Here is an 8,678-nt window from a genome sequence, read left to right on the forward strand (position 1 = left end):
GGCCTCAAATACTGATCGAAACTTCAAGACCCTGTTGTTATTGATAAGTCACTTCCCAGACAACACTCGATGTCCTTAGGTCGTCCTCATATGGTACAATCGTCCTCGCACAGTTCTCATTGACCTTAGTACTTAGTGAGGACGCAAGCTGGTTTGCCCCGGAAACGTCTTTTAGAGTGCTTTCTGAGGACAACAATTGGTCCGGAAAAGGGCCTGTTAAGGATCTTTTGGGGATGACAAAAGCATTGCACTCAGCACTTAGATATAATTCCTGAAGACCTTTGCGCACCAAGTAGATGCATTTTATACGTGAAAACTTTCTCCACGAGTTTGTTTCTTACAGTCATAAAGTTATTGTATATTTTCACCTCGTTTTTTTTGCAAAAAATTTTCAAATTATGCGTTGCGCTTAATGAGATACACATAATCAATTGGCTTAGGTATTGAACACGGTATTGCGAAGTGGCCATATGAAACAGTGTGTTCTTAAATGTCACAGCCTTAAATTATTCATTATACGCCGCTGTAGCGCGTAATAACAAACTAGCAGCTGGAAACAGTTGCCTATACATCACCATTCTTTATAGTCAAATCGCCAAGCCAATCCAAGCCAACTGACTGTCAAAATGGCAGCGGCGGCCCTGTCAGAGTAAGTGCAGTGAACTAGTGAAGGTTCGTGTCCTTTGTTGTTTGTGTGCATGGTTAAAAGTAAGATATGTGTGAGAGTGTAAGTCGTAGGTGATGACGGTAGGTAAATTGCCGTGTTGATGGGTGCACTGGGCTGCTCATCGTTCAGACTGATCATGGATGCATTGTCACCAGCCGACCGCGGCGAGGTGTGGTTCGAAGCAGCCTGGAACAACAGACAATCGAGATCAATTGGGCTTCGAAGCAGCCTGGTCCCAATGTGAAAGGATCGACTTCTGCATCTGACACAAGGCCCGACCTCGGGCAAGTCAACGCCCGTGTCGAGTGCACTGATAGGCTGTCAGAGCGGAGCCTCTAATACTAGTGAGTGCATTGGACGCGATACACGTGGTGATAAGGACACTGTGTCAAACTTTCAAGGAAGATTACAAACGTAGTTGATTGAGCTGTGTTGACTGCCTTGATACTGCTTTTCTTTTTTCAGACTATACGCGTACTCGAATGCCTGACAAAGCTGTCAATTCTGATTAATTACTGTTAAATAAATAAATTTCAGTCAACAAGCTTTGTTAGTTTTACTCTAATAGTCCAGCACTGTCGCCTCTCTGTTGATTGATACAGTATATATACTCGAGACCTCGCAGGTGTTTTTCTTTTGATGTATGGAAATATTATGAAAAGAAGTAAATCATAAGTAGTATCACTGCCCACAGTACCGAACCGGCCACGCTATCGTTGTTCTGAAAAGATACTGAAAAAGTCCTGAATTGTTGTTTTGAGGACGTGCGGAGGTTGTTATGTATATGGACAAGGGGACGGGATTAGCGCATTTCTAGTACCATAAGAGGACATTCTGAGGGCGTCATATTGTCCTCACGGATGCATACTGAGGACGTCCTGAGGTTGTGTTTGTGTTGTCTGCGTTAGGGTCAAATAAACCATTCGTGATAATACCTCGCCATTGCCCGAATAATTTGCTGTGGTAGGTACGCGTGTGAACTAATGATGAACCTTTTGAAAACTTGCTCACAATGAAGGAGCCATCACCGACAGATTCTGCGCGAAAGTTGTTTATTGATAAAACAAGCAAACCGACTATAAAGCATTGCGTACACATTAACGATGTTTAAGGCTCGAGAAGTTTGCGAGCGACCACACAAAATCAAGATTACGGAACTCCTCACGAAAATACAAAATGATCGCCATATCACATAGGTCTAAAAAAAAGAAGAAAAAAATTGCCGTGACCAGGAGTCGAACCTGGGTTATTGCGGCCACAACGCAAGGTACTAACCGCTGTACGACCACGGCTATCCCGCAGGACGAGGGCGATGGCTCTTGTTTCTTTAGTTATAAGAATTGTGCAGTGCCTTCATCTTCGCCATTCATTATCATCATTGTTATTTTTCAACCATCGTTTCGCGCCTCTCGTGTTGGTCGGAAGCATACTTGACTCCCTGTTTTAGGGTGGTGCAAGCCTTTGACACAATACATGCCACCAACGCCCATCTGCCCGCTAAAACACAATGTTGCCAGTTGACAATGCCACGCTATCGCGCGATGATCTGGCCCACCCTGCATGATTCCTGGCTCCAATTCATCTTCGAAAATACGGCCCGGCGTCAGTGTGAAGACGAAGCAGTAGATGCATCAGGCGTGAAATTTGTCCGTCGGTGGCGTTCAGCGTCGGTGTCAACAAGAAATAGTAGATGCATTAAGCGTGAAATGCGACCGTTGGTGGCATCTAGTGTCGGCGTCGCCAAGAAGCATTAAGCGTATCAAGCGTGAAATGTGTCCGCCGGTGGCGTGCAGCGTCAGTGTCAACACGAAACTCTAGATGCGTCAAACGTGAATTGTAACCGTCCTTGTCTTACAGCGTGGGCAACACGAAGCATTAAGTGCACCAAGTGCGAAATCTGTCCGTCGGTGGCGTCCAGCGTCAGCGTCAACACGAACCATTAGACACATCGAAGTCACAGGTAGCACAAAAAAGATCACAGCATATCCATGGAGTGAGTGATGATGAGTGGGGCCAAGCGTCCATCAGTCCGTCCACGCTTCCGCCCATCTCAGCCATTCGTTCTTGCTTCCGTCCATCTGTCCGTCCATGCGTCAATTCGCCCTTGAGTCCGTCCGTGAGTGCATCTATCCATCCGTCTCTTCGTGCGTCCATGCGTGTGTCCCGGAGTCCGCCTCTCTGTGCGTCAAACAAACAGACAGACAGACGACGGATGGACGCCGCCAGCAGATGATTGATGGTTTGCCGATGAAGCTCTGCGAAGCATCGCCCCACTTAACATCATTGTCCCCCTGGATATGCTATCCCCCTGGACATCGACAGCCGTGGAGCTCGCGGCACTCCGCAGCGCACTCCGCAGGATTGACCAAGAGACACCACAAAAATGGGGCATTTTTACTGATTCGAAACCAGCTCTCCAATGTCTACACAATGCTCTACGTCGTGGACCTCAAGACCAATTGGCGCTCGAAATACGACAACTGTACCATCACCTAATAGACGAAGGACATGACATATCTTTTCAGTGGTTACCAGGCCATTGCGGCATCATCGGTAACGAGCATGCCGACAATGCAGCTAAGAATGCTCACGAAAATGGAGTGATGGAACCTATTCCACTATCAAGAAGCGACGCAGCAGCAAAGATTAATACGCTTGCGCAGGATGTCGCAAGGTCTATGCGGAATACGCCCGGTTTTCTCCACACCCGTCTTCACCGCCTGGACCCATGCCTACGACTTACTATTCCATCTGGCCTACCCCGATCCGAGACGACCCTTCTCTGCCGTATGTGGCTTGGGGTGTCTTTCACGAACGCTTTTGCCTGCCGCATCGGAATGAGAGACAGCGCTACATGCGACCATTGCGACAATGACGAAACAATTGAACATATTTTATGTCAGTGCCCCCAGTACAGCTCTCAGCGACAGTCCCTCTCAGCAGTGTTTGCCCGCCTCGACGACCAGCCATTCTCTGAGCAGTCAATCTTGGAATGTCGGAAAGATCGAGCTTCACGCCAGAAAGCAACGAAGGCGCTGATGAAGTTTCTGCGAGCGACCCGCCTCGTTGAACGATTATGACACTACTGTGTGCGAGTGTGTGTGTGTGTGTTTGTGCTTCTCTTCCTCCCTTTTCCCTTACCCCTTCCCCAGTGCAGGGTAGCAAACCGGATATGTTTTCTGGTTAACCTCCCTGCCTTTCCGCATTAAATTTTCTCTCTCTCTCTGGATATGCTGTGAGATAGTTGCTACATACTTGCATACATACAGGTGACGACCGACCCACGCCTTAAGAAACTTCGCACCTTAAAAATCATGGAATATCTACAAGGTGTTGGAGGACGAGTGTGGAGAAGCGGGCTGGCGTGCAGACGGACAGACGCACGCACGCATGGACGGACGGATGGATGGACGGACGGTTACGTTTTGAGCTTGATGCATGTAACATCTTGACGGTGACGCTGGACACCACCGACAGTTACGTTTTGAGCTTAAAGGGCCAGTCAATAGGCTCCAACTTTTTTTTACACCCCCAAACAAGCTCGATACTTCGTAGAGTAGGCCGCCGCGATCACGTTTTCTGAATATTACAAAGCTGCGCGCCGCGCACAGCCTCCGTTTCGAAAAACAGTGTCCGCACTCCTTTTGTACGCCTAAGAAATCTCATCGCACGCGCAGTGACGACGACTCGGTGATCGGAGACGTGACGTGGCACAAAAACAGTACATGGTGAAGTCGACAACAGTTTTTGTTTCTGGCCACACCTACGACAGAGTTTTTCAATCATACGAAATGCGGAACTACCCATATTTTCCATGCATCAAAATCGGAACAGTTCACTGACCCAGTAGTTGGCAGTGACTGGACGGTAGCCCCACCTTTTGATAGGCGCACCCACTAATAGTCGCATTTGTTGTGTTTTGTGTTGTCGCTCCCAGGTGGCAGAACAAAATCTTGCCCTATAGAGTTACTGTATATGCTAGCTTTAGGTTGCAGAGTTGCGCCACTTATTTCCGGGCGCCGTTCACCCGGCTTCTGCGAATTTGCGCAACGCTATTGGTCGCGCGCAGTCACGTGGTTATAGGGGGTTCAAATGCCGTGCGGAGAAGCCAACTCTAAGCAGACGCCGCCGACAACGCCGACGCTCCGCAGATTCCGGGCAGCCCAAGCGCTGTTAACATCGGAGGGTTGTGTTATTCTCGCGCATTCTCGCATTTTCGCCATGCTTCGCAACGAATCGGTACTGAAGCGATGTTGCCTGTTTGTTGCGATAAATGTGGTAGGAAGGGCATTCTATGTTGAATTGGACTATGTAAAGCCCATGGGGTTAGACGCATCGAGAGGTGTTTCGCAATGACAGGGTGTTGTGCGCCGAAGTGTCACAACCGCAGCGGAAACAACAAGGCGCTTTTCGCGGTGTTATGAGCAAAATGTGCTGCGCAAGTACGACGCCGACTTCTGTGGCTTCTGCGAATGGGCCGTGAGAAGTGGCCTCCGAAAAGAGCTAGGCTATGCGAGGTAAGTTGCATTCGGTCTTTGTGAAAGTCGTTACTGTATTCATTAACAGCGCACATGAGCATTCACTCTGTGTGCGTGTCTAGGTAGAGGCGTTGTGACCACTTACGGGCCATGTTCAATTTTCCTTATGTACTATCGCTGACTCCAAGTTTATTAAAGTTGTTGCAGGGCCATGGTAAGAGTTAGCAGCGTCATACTATCGTGTAGCCGTTGTGTCCAACTGGCCCTTCCTAATGAGCATGGTTGTCGTTTCTGTGCTTATGAGCTATTTGCGTTGGTGTATTTTAGTTGCGTCGTCTTCTTTGTTTTTGTTTTGTTTTTAGTGGACGTTATTGTGTTTCGAATCCGAAATTGCTATAAGATGCATGTAGTTGCTTGCCTCGGGAGTAGTTTACTATATCGGCGCAGCATCGACGAAAATTAGTGGCAATCTAAAATTGCCTAATGAGCTGCTATTTTAGCATGCGTATAACAGTTATTAGAAATGAACTGCAGTGTCACATATACCTCAGCCTTGGCATATGACTGTAGCTTCGCTATTGTGAATCTGCTTTTCGCGTGCCCATATCGAAACGGTTTTGTTACCTTGATGAGAGGTACTTTGAACAGCAGGGATAACACTGACAAGCTAGCCATCGAGTTGGGAAAAAATGCTAAATTACAGTGGCATGCATGGGCGCACAGTGCTGCATTTTTATTACTTCCTTAGCCCAACAGTGCTTATGTCTTTGATGCATTGTCTTTTGCACTAATTGTTAATTATTACTCTGTATATCTGCAGGACCACTTCACTATTTACCAGTTTGAAGAAGATAGTCTAGCAGGAAGGAAGCGACTAAAGCCAGCTGCAGTTCCCAGCATTTTCTGTGGTGAGGGTAAATTGAAACAACTCTCAGTGCATTGTGCTAACATTCTATTTTTTGATAGCTCACCAGAGTGCCATAGTATCTGACAATAGCAGATCATCAATGGCTCCTGACAAGAGTGAAGAAGCAGGGTTATCACCATCAAAGCTAGGTAACTATCTAATGAAGTTCACAATTTATCAAGATTTTCGTTGCGAATGAATACCTGCCTTGGACCGTCATAATGTCTTTACGTGTCTCCGTCTTGAAGGGAGGCATTGAGATGCAGCAGAAAAAAACTGCACCTACATTATCTACTGGTGCTAAAGGCTTGTATTGATTTTCAAATGGCATGACAGATGTCTGCAATGTTTAGCGTGTTTTATGCAATCTTATTTTGCACGTGAGTTGCCAGAAGTATCAGCTACACCTGATATCCCTGCTCCGATGATCCTGGAACATTGATTGATTCCACTGTCTTCAGGCGAGTAAATAGGGTACACTTTGAAAAATGGCTTTTTAAATAATTTTCAGTCTCATGCTCGCATAAGCATATTCGCTTCTATTTCATTTATACTGTAACGGCCACAGCATCAGCATTGCATTCAGACTACCGGGACAATTGCATGAAAAATGTGCTTTTAGTGCACGCTAGCGTTCGATAGCAGTCAATAAAATACTTCTAAACCCAGCGGTCTTGTTGTGTCACCCTCCGTCTGTTAAAACCGAGACTTTGCCAGTCTGCCAGGTCGCTCATAGCCACAATACATATGCTTAGTATATCTATTTTGCCACTCTCAAAGCGACACTTTTCTAGTACGACAGCCTTTGCTGGGTCATTCTTGACACAGATATTCTTGATAATTTCATTCTGTGTTTGGCTTTGCAGGAGGGACTGGAGCACAGCAGTCCGTTGATACTTCTCAGCACTCACTGCCTGCCTCGCAAGGTCTGCTCATTACTCCAGCTTTTCATTGGACAAATTTAAGCTAGTTGTAGTTAGGCAGAACTATTGTTCTATTCATTTACTCTAAGAAATGTTCTAGAACATTCAAACTAGCGATTTAAATGTCCGAGAGTAATGATATCAGAGCCTAGAGCTCTGCCTTCTGCATGAGTCAGTTACCTCGTTTACTCTAAGCATGCTTATATTGACAAAAGTTTAAACGAAATAAGCTTAACATTGCTGTAGTTTAACTTTATATCTCGCCAAATAATATGCTGGGAAGTGTAGACGGTATGTTCTTTTTGCTTGCTGTTAGCTTGCCTTCTTTAAACTCAGCACGGGGAAGTAAGCCTGCATATATGCAGGATAATAAATATATGTTCAGGCATGGAACTTCGTATGACTTATGAATTTGTTGCTCTTATTCAGCAGTAACTATGAGCTGGCTAACTCTTGCAAGAGCTGACGTGCTCAGTCTCAAATCAAGTTGTGAGTCTGAGTCAAAGCGTGGGTGTGTAATATTTTCCTGAACTTGAGTCTGCTTGAGAAAAATTTTAATGAGTGAGTGAAAGTGAGATCTAAATGAATAACATATTTATTGTGTGATGCTATATTGTGGTGCTACCCACTCAATTACAGCAATACTGTCAGGGTTACATAGACCCATGTGTATACTCGTCTCTTTCCACATACTTCAGAACATGCAGAACATGAAAATTTTGTCCAGTGGTAGAACTGTTAGGACTAAGTATGCATTATATGCATTTTTTCAGCAACTGTGATACCTGCCAAGTCCGACAGAGTGCTTTGTCTGGAGCACAGGCTTGACCTGGAGCAGAAGCGGTGGCGTAAAGCAGAAAAGGAGTGAGACAGGCTTCGCGAGTCACTTGGCCGAGTGTGTTCTAGAGACCAAATCAATGTACTAGAAAAAGGAACCATGCGAGGGAAGTCTTGGTCGCCAGCATCGGTTCAAAAGGCGCTCCACGTAAAAGTTGCCTGTGGCAGCAAAGGATACGAGTTTGTTAGAGAAAACATTGCCCCTTTACCAGCAAAAATAACCCTGCAGAGATACATTGAACACATAAAGTTCAAACCTGGTAAATACCACTACACTATCATTTCTGAAGTATTTAAGACGTCCCCTGAGAAGCTTGAACCACTAAACTTCGAGCAGGTTGATTTCGTGGAGTTCATAAAAAATGAAATAAAATAAAGCTAACCAATCACTTATATGCAGGTATCCTGCATGAAGTTTTTGCAGCCCTGAAAGAGAAGGTGGCTACAATGGCCGCAGAAGAGAGACATGCATGTTTTTTAATGAATGAAATGCAGATTTCACCTTCGCTTGATTACGACGTGTCCACAGGGAACATTATAGGTAGGATAACTGGGTGTATCAATTGACTGACTATGCTTTAGGTGGTTATTTTCATGCATTTGTGTGGTCTTTTACTTCATTGATTGTATTTTTTTGTTCTTTCAGGTCAGCCAACTGTGTGCCCTTCAAATCCATCCACAAACGACCAACTTGCAAATCATGCACTTGTTTTTGTGTGTGCGGGGTTGACAAACAGGCGGTAACAAGCCGTTGCTTATCAGCTGACATGTAAGTTGTGAAGCTTTTTTTCATGCCTGTGCCCCTTTAGAACATTTCAATTTCCTGGCCCCACATACTTTCTTTACCGCACCTATTGTGCTCTGAG

At 45.7% G+C, this 8,678-nt stretch overlaps 1 protein-coding gene across 8 annotated transcripts in view; it reads left to right on the top strand.

Moving 5' to 3' along the window:
* Window positions 1-621: 621 nt before the first annotated feature.
* Window positions 622-8,678, top strand: part of LOC142776279 (uncharacterized) — a 28,458-nt gene continuing 20,401 nt past the window's right edge. For 4 of the 8 annotated variants that reach the window (XR_012887417.1, XM_075879655.1, XM_075879654.1 and 1 more), the window contains exons 1-6: window positions 622-5,184; window positions 5,966-6,053; window positions 6,112-6,201; window positions 6,919-6,978; window positions 8,213-8,353; window positions 8,459-8,581. Coding sequence is in view for 6 of the 8 variants with exons in the window: in XM_075879655.1 (XP_075735770.1) it covers window positions 5,140-5,184; window positions 5,966-6,053; window positions 6,112-6,201; window positions 6,919-6,978; window positions 8,213-8,353; window positions 8,459-8,556 (522 nt within the window). In the remaining 2 variants the exon portion in view is untranslated. Of the gene's footprint in view, window positions 5,185-5,965; window positions 6,054-6,111; window positions 6,202-6,918; window positions 6,979-7,748; window positions 7,840-8,212; window positions 8,354-8,458; window positions 8,582-8,678 lie in introns of all 8 variants that reach the window. The other 4 variants (XR_012887416.1, XM_075879651.1, XM_075879652.1 and 1 more) reach the window with 2 other exon arrangements.

This window comes from Rhipicephalus microplus, chromosome X (assembly GCF_043290135.1).
Source record: "Rhipicephalus microplus isolate Deutch F79 chromosome X, USDA_Rmic, whole genome shotgun sequence".
In the NCBI taxonomy this organism is placed as follows: domain Eukaryota; kingdom Metazoa; phylum Arthropoda; class Arachnida; order Ixodida; family Ixodidae; genus Rhipicephalus; species Rhipicephalus microplus.